The sequence below is a fragment of the Lampris incognitus genome, chromosome 3, assembly GCF_029633865.1.
Source record: "Lampris incognitus isolate fLamInc1 chromosome 3, fLamInc1.hap2, whole genome shotgun sequence".
In the NCBI taxonomy this organism is placed as follows: Eukaryota; Metazoa; Chordata; class Actinopteri; order Lampriformes; family Lampridae; genus Lampris; species Lampris incognitus.
Genome location: NC_079213.1, coordinates 1601590 through 1621091, shown reverse-complemented (window position 1 = coordinate 1621091; position 19502 = coordinate 1601590). Strand labels below are relative to the sequence as shown.

General features: G+C 45.8%; 1 protein-coding gene across 1 annotated transcript in view; it reads right to left on the bottom strand.

The window, feature by feature from the left end:
• Positions 1-19502, bottom strand: part of grip1 (glutamate receptor interacting protein 1) — a 132366-nt gene that overhangs the window by 18040 nt on the left and 94824 nt on the right. The window contains exons 13-17 of the mRNA XM_056275893.1: positions 15051-15131; positions 14804-14873; positions 9943-10088; positions 8191-8335; positions 4692-4831 (exon numbers count right to left, since the gene is read on the bottom strand). Of these exons, the coding sequence (XP_056131868.1) occupies positions 4692-4831; positions 8191-8335; positions 9943-10088; positions 14804-14873; positions 15051-15131 (582 nt within the window). The remainder of the gene's footprint in view (positions 1-4691; positions 4832-8190; positions 8336-9942; positions 10089-14803; positions 14874-15050; positions 15132-19502) is intronic.

Below are 19502 nucleotides of genomic sequence, written 5' to 3'. Positions count from 1 at the left end.
AGAGAGAGAGAGAGAGAGAGAGAGAGAGAGAGAGAGAGAGAGAGAGAGAGAGAGAGAGAGAAGAGAGAGAGAAAGACAGGGAGAGAGACAGAGACAGAGAGAGAGAGAAGAGAGAGAGAAAGACAGGGAGAGAGACAGAGACAGAGAGAGAGACAGAGACAGAGAGAGAGAGAAGAGAGAGAGAGAGAGAGAGAGAGAGAGAGAGAGAGAGAGAGAGAGAGAGAGAGAGAGAGAGAGAGAGAGAGAGAGAGAGAGAGAGGATATTAACATGTTTGTCTGTCTAAAAGTAGACACTAAACTTGACACTAAAGAGAGACAGAATATAGATGTGTGTGTCTGGTGAGAGAGTAATTAATTACTCTCTCAATTAATTAGAGAGAGAATGTTAATAATTTGTCTATTTTTAAGCTTGAGTGTGAAGCACTGTGTAAGTGTGTGTGTTTAACAGCACTATATGCATAAAGCTATTTAATATCTGTCATGTCTACACACTGGCTCATATTTACACACTGAAATATAATAAGTAATGTACACACAATGTACTATATATATAGTATGTCATGTACACACAAAGTACTATATATATAGTATGTCATGTATACACAATGTACTACATATATAGAATGTCATGTACACACAATGCACAACATATATAGTATGTCATGTACACACAATGTACTACATATATAGAATGTCATGTATACACAATGTACTACATATATAGTATGTCACATATACATAATGTACAACATATATAGTATGTCATGTACACACAATGTACTACAGATAGTATACAGAACGTATACTGTCTGGTATATACAATTCAGTTCAATTCAATGAAGCTTTATTGGCATGACTGCATCATGACTGCATCATGACTATGTTGACTGCATCATGACTGCATCATGACCATGTTGACTGCATCATGACTGCATCATGACTACATCATGAACATGTTGACTGCATCATGACTACATCATGACCATGTTCACTGCATCATGACTGCATCATGACCATGTTGACTGCATCATGACTGCATCATGACCATGTTCACTGCATCATGACTGCATCATGACCATGTTGACTGCATCATGACTGCATCATGACCATGTTCACTGCATCATGACTGCATCATGACCATGTTGACTGCATCATGACTGTATCATGACTACATCATGACCATGTTGACTGCATCATGACTGCATCATGACCATGTTCACTGCATCATGACTACATCATGACCATGTTGACTGCATCATGACTGCATCATGACCATGTTGACTGCATCATGACTGCATCATGACTGCATCATGACTACATCATGACCATGTTGACTGCATCATGACTGCATCATGAACATGTTGACTGCATCATGACTGCATCATGACTGCATCATGACCATCATGACTGCATCATGACTGCATCATGACCATCATGACTGCATCATGACTGCATCATGACCATGTTGACTGCATCATGACTGTATCATGACCATGTTCACTGCATCATGACTGCATCATGACTGCATCATGACTGTATCATGACCATGTTGACTGCATCATGACTGTATCATGACCATGTTCACTGCATCATGACTGCATCATGACTGCATCATGACCATGTTAACTGCATCATGACTGCATCATGACCATGTTCACTGCATCATGACTACATCATGACCATGTTCACTGCATCATGACTGCATCATGACCATGTTCACTGCATCATGACTGCATCATGACCATGTTGACTGCATCATGACTGCATCATGACCATGTTCACTGCATCATGACTGCATCATGACCATGTTGACTGCATCATGACTGTATCATGACCATGTTGACTGCATCATGACTGCATCATGACCATGTTGACTGCATCATGACTGCATCATGACCATGTTGACTGCATCATGACTGCATCATGACCATGTTGACTGCATCATGACTGCATCATGACCATGTTCACTGCATCATGACTGCATCATGACCATGTTGACTGCATCATGACTGCATCATGACCATGTTCACTGCATCATGACTGCATCATGACCATGTTGACTGCATCATGACTGCATCATGACTGTATCATGACCATGTTGACTGCATCATGACTGTATCATGACTACATCATGACCATGTTGACTGCATCATGACTGCATCATGACCATGTTCACTGCATCATGACTGCATCATGACCATGTTGACTGCATCATGACTGCATCATGACTGTATCATGACCATGTTGACTGCATCATGACTGTATCATGACTACATCATGACCATGTTGACTGCATCATGACTGCATCATGACCATGTTCACTGCATCATGACTGTATCATGACCATGTTGACTGCATCATGACTGTATCATGACCATGTTGACTGCATCATGACTGCATCATGACCATGTTGACTGCATCATGACTGCATCATGACCATGTTGACTGCATCATGACTGCATCATGACCATGTTGACTGCATCATGACTGCATCATGACCATGTTCACTGCATCATGACTGCATCATGACCATGTTGACTGCATCATGACTGCATCATGACCATGTTCACTGCATCATGACTGCATCATGACCATGTTGACTGCATCATGACTGCATCATGACCATCATGACTGCATCATGACTGCATCATGACCATCATGACTGCATCATGACTGCATCATGACCATGTTGACTGCATCATGACTGTATCATGACCATGTTCACTGCATCATGACTGCATCATGACTGCATCATGACTACATCATGACTACATCATGACTACATCATGACCATGTTGACTGCATCGTGACTGCATCATGACCATGTTGCCAAAGCAGGCGACAGTGAAATGGGTTAATGGAGCATTAAACTAAACAATTTAAATAAAAGGAAAAAGGAATAGGTAGAACTGGTAGAAATATAGGACAGTATTTGAGCAGCAACTGACAGTAATTGACAGCGTTTTGGTCTCTCACAGACCCTTAGGCTATGGCATTCTGACACATATTGTGCTGCAAGGTGTGACCTTTGGCCCTCTCCTAAAATAAGTGACCATTGTTCTTTCTCATCCAGCAGTAGAACATTTGGAGTCTGAGTTTCAAATGTCTCCTGGTATTTTTCTCTTATGTTCTGAAATTTCTCACAATTTAGCAGGAAGTGCATCCGTGTCTCGACCTCACCTGCCGTACAGTGACCACATATTCTTTGCTCTTTTGGTAGCCAAGATGTCGTGTGTCTGCCCTTGTCAATGGCTAGACTGTGGTCAGTGAGCCTGTACTTGGTAAGGTTGTGTCTCTGCTGACTGTCTCTGACAGTGGACAGACAGTCAGCCAGTTTGTCTTTTCTTTTTAGGGCCCCATAACATTCTGATTTGTGTTGTCATTTGGTTTCTGTGACCCAGTGTTCCACACATGAGTTGTTGCATTGTGTGATGGTGTGGTTCATCTAATGTGTGGTTGGTTAGCAGTGCTAGTCTGAAACTCATCTGTGTTAGTGGTTAAGGGGTCAGTTAGTTTCACAACCAGCTGACTGAGGGGACTCTTTCTTAGCTCTTGGATTTGGAATGCTTTAAACTGCAATGTGTGGTGGGGACCTAGTTTAAGGTGCATCCAGAATGTAAGTGATCTGTTTTGGATATTTATTATCAATGGGAAACGGCCTCATTCTGCCCTGCATGCATTTGTTGGTGTTTTCCTTTGTACTTTTAGTAATTTTCGACAGAATTCTGCATGCAGGGCTTCTATTGGATGTTTGTCCCATCTAGTGTAGTCTTGCTGACTGAGTGGACCCCATACTTCATTTCCATATGCTGCAATGGGCAGGAGAACACTGTCAAAGAGTTTGGACCAGATTTTAATTGGGATGTCTGTTTTATAGAATTTTCTTTTTACTGCATAGAAAGCTCTTCGGGCTTTCTCTTTAAGTGCATTCACTGCCAGACCAAAGCTTCCCGAGACACTGACCCTCAGTCCCACTGACCCTCAGTCCCAGGTTATCATAACTTAATGTGTGCTCTAGGGCGGTGTTACCTAGAGTAAATAGGTGTCTACTTTCCTGACACCTGGGCTATTTCTGGAGGATCATAATTTTTGTGTTTTTTAAGTTTACTGTGAGGGTCCAGTTCTGACAGTATTTCTCTAGCAGATCCAGATGCTGCTGTAGACCCTGTTTTGTGGGTGACAGCAGCACCAGGTCATCTGCATAGAGTAAGAATTTAACTTCTGTGTTGTTTAGGGTGAGGCCAGGAGCTTCATATTGTTCCAGTAGCACTGCTAACTCACTGATGTAGATATTGAACAGGGTTGGACTCAAACTGCAGCCCTGTCTCACCCCTCGCCCTTGAGTGAAGTATTCTGTTCTTTTGTCGCCAAGTTTTACTCCGCACTCATTTTCCAAATATACACTATGCTGAAAATACTATATGAAGTATATACTTAATGTATAACATGAAGTATATAGTTCATGTACTTCATGTAGCTACTTATTTCTTGATGTGTTTGATTCTGTTTGTTTCTATTTATGGACAAGCATGTGTGCAAATGTGTGCGTGTGTCTGTACGTGTGTATGTGTGCATTTGTGTGTGTGTGTATGTATGTGTGTGTATGTGTACATGTGTATGTGTACATGTGTGTGTGTATGTGTGTGTGTTTGTGTGTATGAGGGCATGACTGAGTGTGTGTTTGTCCATACACTCTCCTTGTTTCTTGATCTTGAGGGTCACTGTCTCCCCCGCCTGCTGCAAGAGGCTGATGGCTTCACTCAGTGGTTTTCCCTTCAGACTGCTGCTGTTGATCGCCAAGATACGATCTCCTACATGGATAGCCCCAGTCCTACACACACACACATACACACACACATACACACACACACAAGTTGTATCAGTAGCAAGATGAGATTAGTTACAGGACTGCTTTTTGTGTTAATGATATTGTGTGATGATCAGTGTGTTGATTGACTTGTATTAATTAATGAGTGTGTACCTCTCTGCCAGACCCCCTTCGTTAGAGAGGAGATGGTTAATTGGGTTGTATTCATTAACAAGTGTGTACCTCTTAAATATGCGGATCATGAATAAGATTTCCATACTGGATCGGTCGAGGCCCGGGTTACCAACAACCACTACCAGTACTGTTAACCAGCAGGGTGCTGGTGGAAACTATGCTACTGTTGGGCGAAGGAGAAGGAGAGGGGGAAGGCATGTCCAGAGGCAGCGGGAGAACAGGAAGGGTAGGGGTGTGGAGCTGAGGGTCAGACTTTGAATGTTGGCATGATGACTGGTAAAGGGAGAGAGCTGGCTGATATGATGGAGAGAAGAAAGGTAGGAATACTGTGTGTGCAAGAGACCAGGTGGAAGGGGAGTAAGGCCAGGAGTATCGGAGGTGGGTTCAAACTCTTCTACCATGGTGTGAATGGGAGGAGAAATGGGGTAGGGGTAATTCTGAAGGAAGAGTATGTCAAGAGTGTGCTGGAGGTGAAGAGAGTGTCAGACAGAGTGATGAGTATGAAGCTGGAAATCGAAGGTGTATTGCTGAATGTTATCAGCACATATGCCCCCCAAGTTGGGTGTGAGATGGAAGAGAAAGAAGAATTCTGGATATGTTGGTGAAGAGAACAGAGATGAGGAGGTGATGGGTAGGTATGGAGTCAAGGAGAGAAATGTGAAAGGACAGATGGTGGTGGAGTTTGTGAAAAGGATGGAAATGGCTGTGGTGAATACATATTTCAAGAAGAGGGAGGAACACAGGGTGACGTACAAGAGTGGAGGAAAGTGCACACAGGTGGACTATATCTTATGTAGGAGGTGCGATCTGAAAGGGATTGGAGACTGCAAGGTGGTGACAGGGGAGAGCGTAGCTGGGCAGCATAGGATGGTGGTCTGTAGGATGACTTTGGAGACCAAGAAGAGGAAGCGAGTGAAGGCAGAGCCAAAGATCAAATGGTGGAAGTTGAAGAAGGAAGACTGTTGTGTGGAGTTCAGGCAGGAGGTAAGACAGGCACTGGGTGGTAGTGAAGAGTTGCCAGATGGCTGGACAACCACTGCAGAAATAGTGAGGGAGACAGCTAGGAAGGTACTTGGTGTGTCGTCAGGACAAAGGAAGGAAGACAAGGAGACTTGGTGGTGGAACGAGGAAGTACAGCAGAATATACAGAGGAAGATGTTGGCAAAGAAGAAGTGGGATAGTCAGAGAGATGAAAAAAGTAGACACGAGTACAAGGAGATGCAGCGTAAAGTGAAGAGAGAGGTGGCGAAGGCAAAGGAAAAGGTGTATGGAGAGTTGTATGAGAGGTTAGACACTAAGGAAGGAGAAGAGGACTTGTACCGATTGGCTAGACAGAGGGACCGAGCTGGGAAGGATGTGCAGCAAGTTAGGGTGATGAAGGATAGAGATGGAAATGTGCTGACAAGTGAGGAGAGTGTGCTGAGAAGGTGGAAGGAGTACTTTGAGGGGCTGATGAATGAAGAAAATGAGAGAGAGAGAAGGTTGGATGGTGTGGGGATAGTGAATCAGGAAGTGTGGTGGATTAGCAAGGAGGAAGTGAGGGCAGCTATGAAGAGGATGAAGAGTGGAAAGGCAGTTGGTCCTGATGACATACCTGTGGAGGTATGGAGGTGTTTAGGAGAGATGGCAGTGGAGTTTTTAACTAGATTGTTTAACACAATCTTGGAAAGTGAGAGGATGCCTGAGGAGTGGAGAAGCAGCATACTGGTACCGATCTTCAAGAACAAGGGTGATGTGCAGAACTGTAGCAACTACAGAGGTATAAAGTTGATCAGCCACAGCATGAAGATATGGGAAAGAGTAATAGAAGCTAGGTTAAGAGGAGAGGTGATGATCAGCCACAGCATGAAGATATGGGAAAGAGTAATAGAAGCTAGGTTAAGAGGAGGAGAGGTGATGATCAGCAGCAGCAGTATGGTTTCATGCCATGAAAGAGCAGCACAGATGTGATGTTTGCTTTGAGAATGTTGATGGAGAAGTATAGAGAAGGCCAGAAGGAGTTACATTGTGTCTTTGTAGATTTAGAGAAAGCATATGACAGGGTGCCGAGAGAGGAGGTGTGGTATTGTATGAGGAAGTCAGGAGTTGCAGAGAAGTATGTAGGAGTGGTGCAGGATATGTATGAGGGAGGTGTGACAGTGGTGAGGTGTGTGGTTGGAATGACAGATGGGTTCAAGGTGGAGGTGGGATTACATCAAGGATCGGCTCTGAGCCCTTTCTTGTTTGCAGTGGTGATGGACAGGTTGACAGACAAGATCAGGCAGGAGTCTCCATGGACTATGATGTTCATGGATGACACTGTGATCTGTAGTGAGAGTAGGGTGCAGGTGGAGGAGAACCTGGAGAGGTGGAGGTATGCACTGGAGAGAAGAGGAATGAAAGTCAGTAGGAGCAAGATGGAATACCTATGTGTGAATGAGAGGGAGGACAGTGGAATGGTCAGGATGCAAGGAGTGGAGGTGATGAAGGAATATGAATTTAAATACTTGGGGTCAACTGTCCAAAGTAACGGGGAGTGCAGTAGAGAGGTGAAGAAGAGAGTGCAGGCAGGGTGGAGTGGGTGGAGAAGAGTGTCAGGAGTGATGTGTGACAGAAGGGTACCAGCAAGAGTTAAAGGGAAGGTTTACAAGATGGTTGTGAGACCAGCTATGTTGTATGGTTTGGAGACAGTGGCACTGATGAAAAGACAGGAGGAGGAGCTGGAGGTGGCAGAGATGAAGATGATAAGATTTTCATTGGGAGTGATGAAGAAGGACAGGATTAGGAAGGAGTATATTAGAGGGACCGCTCAGGTTGGACGGTTTGGAGACAAAGCAAGAGAGACAAGATGGAGATGGTGTGGACATGTGTGGAGGAGAGATGCTGGGTATACTGGGAGAAGGATGCTGAATATGGAGCTGCCAGGGAAGAGGAGAAGAGGAAGGCCAAAGAGGAGGTTTATGGATGTGGTGAGGGAGGACATGAAGGTGGCTGGTGTGACAGAGGAAGATGCAGAGGACAGGAGGAGATGGTAACGGATGATCCGCTGTGGCGCCCCCTAACGGGAGCAGCTTAAAGTAGTAGTAGTAGTAGTAGTAGTAGTAGTAGTAGTAGTAGTAGTAGTAGTAGTAGTAGTGTACCCCTCCGCCAGACCCCCTTCGTTAGAGATGAGGTGGTTAATTGGTTTGTATTAGTTAATGAGTGTGTACCTCTCTGCCAGACCCCCCTTTGTTAGAGAGGAGATGGTGATGGGGTCGAAGGGCTCCTCTGTACCGGAGATGGTGATTCCCAGGGGACCTCCATACCGCTGAAGCTCTACTGTGTAGATGACACTGCCACACACATCCTGTTCATCTACACACACACACACACACACACAAATACACAAACACTATACAAATACACGCTACGCACTGCCCCATATCCTGTTCATTTTTATACACAAGTTATATACACAAACACACTGACACACTGACACCCACTGTCACGCACATCACACTGTATAAATACACACACATCACACATGAACATCCATACATGGACACATGCTGACTCACTCACTCACTCACTCAGTCACTCACTCACACACACACACACACACACACACACACACACACACACACACACACACACACACACACACACACACACACACACACACACACACACGTGCAGACAGACAGAAACACACACAGACACACACACACAAGCACACACATACACACAGACAGAGAGAGAGAGACACACACACAAACACACACACACACGCACACACAGACACACACACTGACACACACACACACACACAGACAGGTAGGAAGACACACACACACACACACACACACACAGGTAGGAAGACAGACAGACAGGTAAGAGGACAGACAGACTGACAGACAGGTAGGAAGACAAACAGACAGACAGACAGACAGATAGGAAGACAAACAGACAGGTAGGAAGACAAACAGACGGGTAGGAAGACAAACAGAAAGGTAGGAAGACAAAAAGACAGACAGACAGACAGATAGGAAGACAAACAGACAGGTAGGAAGACAAACAGACAGACAGACAGACAGACAGACAGACAGATAGGAAGACAAACAGACAGGTAGGAAGACAAACAGACAGACAGACAGACAGACAGACAGACAGACAGATAGGAAGACAAACAGACAGGTAGGAAGACAAACAGACAGACAGACAGACAGGTAGGAAGACAGACAGGTAGGAAGACAAACAGACAGACAGACAGGTAGGAAGACAAACAGACAGGTAGGAAGACAAACAGACAGACCGACAGACAGGTAGGAAGACAGACAGGTAGGAAGACAGACAGACAGACAAACAGACAGGTAGGAAGACAGACAGACAGGTAGGAAGACAAACAGACAGGTAGGAAGACAAACAGACAGGTAGGAAGACAGACAGACAGACAGACAGACAGACAGACAGACAGACAGACAGACAGATAGGAAGACAGACAGACAGACAGGTAGGAAGACAGACAGACAGACAGACAGATAGGAAGACAGACAGACAGGTAGGAAGACAAACAGACAGGTAGGAAGACAAACAGAAAGGCAGGAAGACAGACAGACAGACAGACAAACAGACGGGTAGGAAGACAGACAGACAGACAGACAGACAGACAGACAGACAGACAGACAGGTAGGAAGACAAACAGACAGGTAGGAAGACAAACAGACAGACAGACATACAGATAGGAAGACAGACAGACAGACAGGTAGGAAGACAGACAGACAGACAAACAGACAGGTAGGAAGACAGACAGACAGACAGACAGACAGACAGATAGGAAGACAGACAGACAGGTAGGAAGACAAACAGACAGGTAGGAAGACAAACAGAAAGGCAGGAAGACAGACAGACAGACAGACAAACAGACAGGTAGGAAGACAGACAGACAGACAGGTAGGAAGACAGACAGACAGACAGACAGGTACCAGAGTTGTCTTCATCTTTACGGATCTTGAGTTTGACTAGTTCTTCACACTGCTGGAGGATTTGGACGGCTTCTTCCATCGTGCAGTTCTCCACCCGCACGTTATCGATGGCCAGCAGCTTGTCTCCCAGTTCCAGAGTACCAGTCCTACACACACACACACACACACACACACACACACACACACACACACACACACACAACCAGTTACTTTTATAACCACAACACACACCCTGTTACTTTTGTAACCACAACCCACACCCTGTTACTTTTATGACCACAACACCCCCCGTTACTTTATAACCACAACACACACCCCCGTTACTTTTATAACAAACACACACCCGTTATTTCTATAACCACATTTTATTCAAAAATCTGCACATATGATGATACACATTCATATTTTTCATTCAAAACAATATCCCCCTCCCCCCCTTAGCCTCCAGCAACCCCCCCACTTATAAAGGCAAGCTAGTGAGTGATGAATAAAACAGCCAAGTAACAATAAAAGTGAACCAACTTAAATAAACACCGATGACAAAATAACTGTACAGCTTGAAAAAAAACAAAACAAAAAAAGCAATGGCAACTGGTATTACACAAAACCACCATGTCAACCTCAGGCACCGCCTGCACCCTGCAAGGTCCCAGTCCAACATGTGTGCAGCCCTACACTGTTACACCTGCACTCATGCATGTGCCTGCATACACACAACTATATGCATATGCATATATACACCTCCCACAACAACCAGTTAGCTACACCCAGTCTTCCCTCCAACACTCTGGTGTGGTGGGACACACTGTGTTGTTTCACAGTGCAACACAGTGTTTGTAACATTTTCCAGCTGAGCCATGCACAGCACATTTCATCTTTTCCCATTTTAGAAATGACATTAACTCTCGCAGCTAAGACGAGTCCCCCCCCCCCTTTCCTCTCAACTGTATCTGTCCAATTACCCCACCCTTCCGAGCCGTCCCGGTCGCTGCTCCACCCCCTCTGCTGATCCGGGGAGGGCTGCAGACTACCACATGCCTCCTCCCATACATGTGGAGTCACCAGCCGCTTCTTTTCACCTGACAGTGAGGAGTTTCACCAGGGGGACATAGCGCATGGGAGGATCACGCTATTCCCCCCAGGTCCCCCTCCCCCCTGAACAGGCGCCCCGACTGACCAGAGGAGGCGCTAGTGCGGCGACCAGGACACATACCCACATCCGGCTTCCCACCCACAGACACGGCCAACTGTGTCTGTAGGGACGCCTGACCAAGCTGGAGGCAACACGGGGATTCGAAGCAGCGATCCCCGTGTTGGTGGTAATGGAATAGCCCACTACACCACCTGGATGCCCCAGCCAGGATGTGTTTAAGGGGGGTGAGCGATTTTTCCTTAACAGGAGAATTCGACGATGGGCAATTAATGAGGCAAAGGAGATGACGTTAGTTTGTTTGGCAGTCATTCTAACACCCTCCTCAGGGACACCAAAGACAGCAGTCTGAGGCGACGGGTCCAGAGTCAGCTCCAATATCTCTGATATAAGGTCAAAAAAAGACCTCCAATATTCCACCAAGCTTGGGCATGACCAGATATGAGTCAAGTCTGCTGGTGCCTGAGCGCATCTGTCACAAATATCAGAGCGGTTTGGACAGACCTTCCATCATCTAGCTTTACTAAGCTGGATCCTATGAACCACTTTAACTGAACGAGGCTAAGACTCACACAGGAGGAGGAGGAGTTTACTGCATCTAATGCAAAGTCCCACCATCCATCTGAAAAAAGTGATACCCAATTCAGTCTCCAAATCTGTCTTGATCTTATGCAGAGCAGGAGGAGTCACTGCTGATAAAGAACCCTACATGAAAGAAATGTGGCCTTTTGACAAGTCAGCCATTGCAAGAAAATGGTCAATGCCCGAGGCTGGTGGAGCCTACAGAAATGCTGTGTGCTAAATGTTGAATGTGGAACATAATTGTGCAAAGCTAACAAACAAGCAATCAACATAAAGGTCACCCAGGCAGGCTTTATCTGCATCAGGCAGCAAATCTTCAATCAATTTTTTGAAAAAAATGTATTTCTGATTTTTCCCTTTTTCTCCCAATTTAGTGGCCAAACGATCCCTATTTTAATTCAAACACCCACCCTCGTACTGCATGCGTTCGCCAACTGCATCTCTCCGGCCGGCAGTCTCAAAGGAGAGGCCTCGCCACTTTCGTGACAAGGTGAATCCAGGCCGAAACCACTGCTTTTTCCGACACACCCAGAGACGCATTCATGTGACGAACACAAGCCGACTCCAACCCCCTCCCCAAGACAGCGTTGCCAATATTGCTGCCTCATCGAGTCCGGCCATAGTCGGATCTGACGAGACCGACGGGGCGAACCCCGGTCCCCAGTGGGCAACTGCATCGACACAAAGCCGATGCTTAGACCGCTACACCACCGTGGACTTCTTGAATCAATCTTGGCTGGTAGAAAGAACTGATTGAAACAGGTGTAGCTAGGGGCAGAGAAGTCCAGACAAACGTTTGCCTAATTTGTTGCCGGATTTGCAAGGTGGTAATAACTATGGGGTTAAAGGAGTGCCGTCTAGTTTAAGTGAAGGGCTGCTACACACTAGGGCTTTTAAGGATGAGGAGTGACAAGAGAGCTTCTAGTTGGAGCCAATCATTATCTGTATCCAAGATCCAGAGCACAATTTTATGTATGTTAGCTGCTCAGTAATATGATTGAATATTCAGTAGACCAAGTCTCCCCTGTGACCTCCCCCTTTGGAGCAGAGATTTAGAAATTCTTGGGTTTTTGCCCCCCCCCCCATATTAATTTGAAAAGATCAAATCCAATTGACAAAAATGTTTAGGTAGAAAATGGGTAAACATTGAGATAAGTATAAATATCTGGGGAGCCCATTCATTTTAATGGATTGTACTCTGCCTGCTAGAAAGAGGGGTAGGCTGTTCCATCTCTGCAGATCAATTTTCACTTTAGTTGTTAAAGCTATAACATTTTCCTCACGTAGGGATTTGACAGAACTAGTAATATTAATTCCTAAGTCATTCAACCTAGTGCAAGACAATTTGAAGGGGATACTAGATTGGGGTATTCCCTGGGCCAACTGATTAATAGGAAAACATTCACTTTTCTGTGTATTTAATTTGTACCCAGAGAAAGTTCCAAAGGATTCGAGATTGGCTAAAATGTATGGAGTGGAACTTACTGGATCGCAAACATAAAAGAGGAGGTCACCTGCGTACAAGGATGCTTTGTGCTCAACTCCACCTCTTTTAATACCTGAAAACAACGTATTAGCTATATGAGCAATTGGTGGGAGGTTCAATAACAATGGTGAAAAGGATAGGGGAAATCAGGCAACCTTGGCATGTCCTGCGTGAGAGGGGAAAGAGGCGGTCTAGATCAGCTATTGCTTCTATAAGCTCACACTGTCGTCTCTTTTATGTCTTGTTAGTATGAGCAGTGAATGTGATTATCTCACCCCAAAGGAATGCCTTAAGGGTTTCCCATAATAAAGATGGACTGGTATCTTCAGTTTTGTTAGTCTCCAGAAAGAGTCCAATAGACTGATTGATAAGATTACAAAACTTGACATCAGACAGAAGTGTGGAATCCGGTCTCCAGGAACAACTCTCTCTATGTTGGGCTTCAAAATATAAGTCAAGTATCACAGGGGAGTGGTCAGAATGAACTATAGAGGAGTATTCAACTGAGGCCACAGAGGGAAGAAGTGTAATCTATATAGCAGTGAGAGTTATGGGCATGGAAATAAAAAGAATAGTGCCTATCAGTTGGATGAGAAAATCTCCATCGGTCAACACAACCACACTGATCCATAAAGGTAGCCAGAGCTTGTGACACCTTGGAAGGTGTAACCGTTCTAGAGCTAGATCTATCTAGTCAGGTCAAGTCAATTTTATTTGTATGGCCCAATATCACAAATTACAAATTTCCCTCAGTGGGCTTAACAGCAACACAACATCCCGTGCTTAGACCCTCTCATTGGATAAGGAACAACTCCTTAAAAAACAAAAACAAACAAAACAAAAACCGCACACAATTCATGTCTCCTCCAAATATTAGCTTGAGTGTGTACATCAGGAAGTGATGCCAGAAGTTTCTTCATAAATTCTACATCATCTCAATTTGGGGCATACACGCAGACAAGAACAACTGGGATTTGGTAGAGGGAGTGAATTACCATAATATAGCGCCCGTTAGAGTCACAGATGGTATTAGGGGGAATAAAATGGACATTTTTATTAATCAGCATGGCTGCACCTCTCGTTTTAAAGTTGAATTTGGAATGAAAAATGTGACCTATCCAGGGCCTGCTAAGACATTGATGGTCTTTTGTGCCCAAGTGTGTTTCTTTAAAAATGTGATGTCTGTATTTAAGTGTTTCAGGTGAGAGAATACTCTAACACATTTCACAGGTCTGTTCAAGCCCACTACGTTCCAAGAAATTATTTTAATGGAGCCTCTCACTCTCACCCATCTGTTATTTGCCATAACCATCTCTGATATTCAAATGACAGTGGACCGTAGTGATCTGGTCCAGCTGAGAAGTTGTTGAATAAGTATATGCGTAAACCCAGTATAGTGCTGCAGCAAGAAGACAGTGATACATACATGTTGACTTGGATGTAAAAGGAAGACCATACACCCATTATTAACCAATACCTGTAATGAGCTGTTATCTGTGGCCATGTTTGTCATTTACCCTAATTCATCAGTCCTACATGGATGCTAGCAGGTTAGCTGAGCTTTATATGGATGATATATCTGTGTGTGTTGGGGCGCACGCATGCGCGTGTGTGTATGTGCGCGCATGTGTATGTGTGCATACCTGTGTGCCACACTGCCTTTTTTGATGTCTGAGATGATGAGAGCATCACCTGGCTTCCTGTTGGAGGGAGCTAGAGAGAGAGAGAGAGAGAGAGAGAGAGAGAGAGAGAGTCAAAACACATCCATGAATTGGAGAGCGCAGTCTTTAAATGGCCCAGAGGTCTGAATGTGTGTGTGTGTGTATGTGTGTTTGTGTGTGTGTGTGTGTGTGTGTGTGTGTGTGTGTGTGTGTGTGTGTGTGGACTCACAACTGATTGTGATCCCCAGCTCCACTCCTGGTTTCTTAGGAAGTTTAACATGGAACGTTCCAGAACTGGGAATGACCGATTCTGATGGAGAGACAGACAGTTTGCATTTGAACAATCCTTCATTCTGATCAGAACAAAAACATTGTTCAACAACAGTGAACAGCGTAGCGTACACAACATGTCACTCAAACTGCCAGCATGTACAACAACATTATTGATAGAAGATACTGAGAGAATAAAGCCAGTCCATTACAAAACAGAAGCATTTAAATATGTGTGTGTGTGTGTGTGTGTTAATCCACCATGAGTCACAACAACCCCTTTAACCCAAAGCCCTTTAGCAGCTCTACAATCTCTCTTTCTTTAGCAAGGTCCCCACTTTGAAAGTTTCACAGTTCAGGACATTAAATGTTCCTAATCCATTCAAAACAATGATCTGTTCCTCCTAGTCCTCTAACAGGCTCCTGGTCTCTACATGATCTGTTCATCCTAGTCCTCCAACAGGCTCCTGGCCTCTACATTATATTACATTACAGTCATTTAGCCGACGCTTTTATCCAAAGCGACTTACAATAAGTGCATCATTTAATGTAGGAAGTCAAGAGAACTACTAGTCATCAGAGGCCATAAGTGCATCTAAACAAGCATCTAAGAGCAAAACCAGTGCTAAAGTAAAAGCGCAAGAAAGAGATTTGTTTTTAAAATGAGTGAATACAATAATTGCTAAGAACAAGTAACAGGGTAGTAGTTCTTGAGGAGGTGAGTTTTCAACCTGCGCCAAAAGATGGGCAGCGACTCCGCTGTCCTGACATCAGTGGGGAGTTCATTCCACCACTGTGGGGCCAGGACAGAAAAGACCCGTGACTGGGTCGATCGTCAGCAGGGGCCTCTGAGCGACGGGGCAACCAGGAGTCCCGAGGCAGAAGAGCGAAGTGGTTGGGCAGGGTTGTAGGGCTCGACCATGGCCTGGAGCTAGGAAGTAGCTGTTCCTTTCACTGCCCTGTAGGCTAGTACCAGAGTCTTAAACTGGATGTGAGCAGCTACTGGGAGCCAGTGTAGGGACATGAGAAGGGGAGTTGTGTGGGAGAACTTAGGGCGGTTGAACACCAGACAAGCTGCAGCTTTCTGAACAAGCTCCAGAGGTCTGATGGCCGATGCCGGGGCACCAGCAAGGAGGGAGTTGCCGTAGTCTAGCTGGAAGATGACCAGAGCCTGGATGAGCACCTGTGCCATCTCGTCGGTGAGGAATGGGCAAATCCTCCTGATGTTATAGAGGAGAAATCTGCAGGAGCGAGCAACCGATGCAACGTTTGCAGGAAATGACAGTTGGTCGTCCGGGATCACACCCAGACTCCTCGCAGTCCCGAGTTGGCGTCACCACGGTGTTGTCAATGGTGATGGCCAGGACTCGGTGTGGGCAACCTTTCCTCGGGAGGAACATCAGCTCTGTTTCGTCCAAATTGAGCTTCAGGTGGTGTGTCACCATCCACTCTGAGATGTTAGTCAAGCACACAGTAATGCGTGTCTCTACTTGTGTGTCAGAGGGAGGAAAGGACACGATCAGCTGGGTGTCATCGGCATAACAATGGTGAGAGAAGTCATGCGAGCGAATAACAGAACCCAGGGATGTCGTGAACAAGGAGAAAAAGAGAGGACCCAGAACCGAACCTTGTGGAACGCCTGTAGTCAGTCTGCGAGGCTCTGACACAGATCCCCTCCATGTCACCTGGTAGGAGCTAGCCATCAGGTAGGATGCAATCATTGAGAGTGCAGAGCCTGTGACACCTAGCCCCTCGAGCGTAGCGAGGAGGATCTGGTGGTTCACTGTGTCGAACGCAGCTGACAGGTCCAGGATTATCAGGACAGAGGAGAGAGAGTTTGCTCTTGCAGTGTGCAGCAATTCTGTCACTGCAAGGAGGGCCGTTTCTGTCAAGTGACCCACCCTGAACCCAGACTGGTTGGGGTCCAGGAGGTTGTTCTGGTGGAGGTACAAAGAAAGTTGGTTAAAGACAGCACGTTCGAGAGTTTTGGATAGAAAGGGCAGAAGGGAAACCGGTCTGTAGTTTTTGACGTCAGAGGGGTTAAGTGACGGTTTCTTGAGAAGGGGGGGGTGACTCTAGCAGTCTTGAAGGCAGATGGAAAGCATCCTGCCAGGAGGGAGGTGTTGATGAACAGACTGTAGAGCTGGGCTATATATGACATAGATAATTTAAGTTGTATCGCCACATTACCACACACCTAGTCTGACACCGACATCTACACACATCATTGATCTGTGTAGATACAACTTAAAGAGAGAGTAGATTAGAGAGAATAGAGTAGCTACAACTTAAATGTCATCATTCTCTGATCTTAAAGGCTGCATCACAGTAAGGAGACCACTTTCTGAACTTATTCCACAATCTTAGTGGAATGAACAATAAATGTCTCTCCCTGCTTGGTCATCGATCTACAGTACTAATGATAATTTATCAACATGTTCTGCTGTGTGAATGTCTTATGAAAGCACCAACAATCATCCTCAATGTATCATCACATTATCAATATAGCAGTATCCCCAGTCCTATTGTACACAATCTCCTCCTAGATCTTGTCCTGGATTGCCAACTTGTCATGGCGGAGAAGCTTGCGTGTACTAATAATCCCAAGAGCTAAGCCATCCTGAACTTGGCTCCTAGTAGGGTCATCAAAGGTGGATATATCAAGCAGGAAGTTCCAGATGAAGCGCGATCCAACAAAGACCTCAACGGCAGAACTGGCGGGAGATGTCTTCAGGTAACAATGCCAGTGAAGGCGGATGATGGCTACAACAGAGGCTGGTCTCCAATCGTCTTGGGTCTCCACGCCATTGGACTCTGGCCACCCGCTGCCAAGGACCATGTGGTGGCTGCAGATGCATCAGCCTCTCAATGTAAAAAGCTGTCATGTGCAGGCGTCCTCCCGCAAGGATCAACCCATAAACATCCAGGGTCAAAGCCCTGTGGCGATCAGGAAGAGGTGACAAGGGCAGGACCTGGCAGCCCCTAGCCACAACCTGGCACACAGGCGGTGGGTGTATCATCAATTGCTAAGTCTTGAAACCGAGACAGAGGGGCTTCTCGGCTGCTGCACCCATGACTCAGCAGCCCTATTTGGGGGGGGGGGGGCTAGAAAAGTTGCCCTAAATATAGTCTGCCTCATACCTCCTGTCTGGACCACTGCATCCAGAGGGATAAGCACTATGTGGTCAGAAACAGAAACTTGTAAATTTTGGAACCTGGAACATATGAACCCTCATGGACAATCAATCCTGCAATCAATCTGAATGGCGTCCTGCCATCATCGCCCAAGAGCTGAGGAGATTCCAGATTGATATTGCAGCACTCTCTGAAACCTGAATGGCCCACCGAGGGCAGGTGACAGAGGAGAAGGGTATTTACCCTTTTTCTGGAAAAGAAAAGCAGCTGATGAGCCAAGGATCCACGGTATGGGCTTTACCATCAAAAACAGCCTCATTTGCCATCTTGCTGAGATTCCTCTGGGCATGAATGAACGCCTGAAGACAATACAACTGGCACTTGTAAATAAACACTGCCATCACTGCATACGCTGGGGATACCAGACGCTTCTTCAATGCTACCTAAGCAATATACGGTCCCAGCCACTGCCGTCTAAACCCCCCTTGCTCCAAAGATGGGCAGACACTGCTAACAGATGAGTCAATCAAAGAGAGGTGGAAAGAGCACTACCAGGACCTTTTAAACCGAGACTCTCACCCTGAGATGGATGCCCTCCAGCAACTCCCTTAACAACCCAAAGGGAAAGACATGGCAGCACCACCTAGTCTGAGAGAAGTCCAGGATGCCATCAGGAAGATGAAAATAAGTGAGGTTGCTGGCTTTGGAAGCAGAAGTTCTGAGGGCAGCTGTACCTACATTCCTCAGACATAGCCATGCCCTGCTACTTTAAATATGGCAAAAAGAGGAAATACCTGTGCAACTTAGGGACACACTCATTGTCTCCATTTTTAAGAAAGGGGAAAAAGCTGGGTGCGGAAACTACAGTGGCATTTCCTTGCTTTCCACCACAGAGAAAGCTCTGGTCTTGGCCAACAGACTCCTCCCCAATCAGAGGAAATTCTGCCAGAATCCCAGAGTGGTTTTTGTCTTAACAGGCACCATGGGGGACCCCAAGGATCGGGTCCCCTGGCACAAACAGAGCCATATAGTGCAGCTGTTAAGTGCCAGGAGGATTGCTGTGACTTGTACATCACTCACTCACTCACTCACTCACTCACTCACTCACTCACTCACTCACTCACTCACTCACTCACTCACTCACTCACTCACTCACTCACTCACTCACTCACTCATCCAGTGTCATTCTTGGGGGCGTTAGCTGCTCGCGCTGCCTGCCTGATGATGTTGCCCCATCTGTCCCTGTCTCTTATGGCACTGAAAATTTCAGCCATAG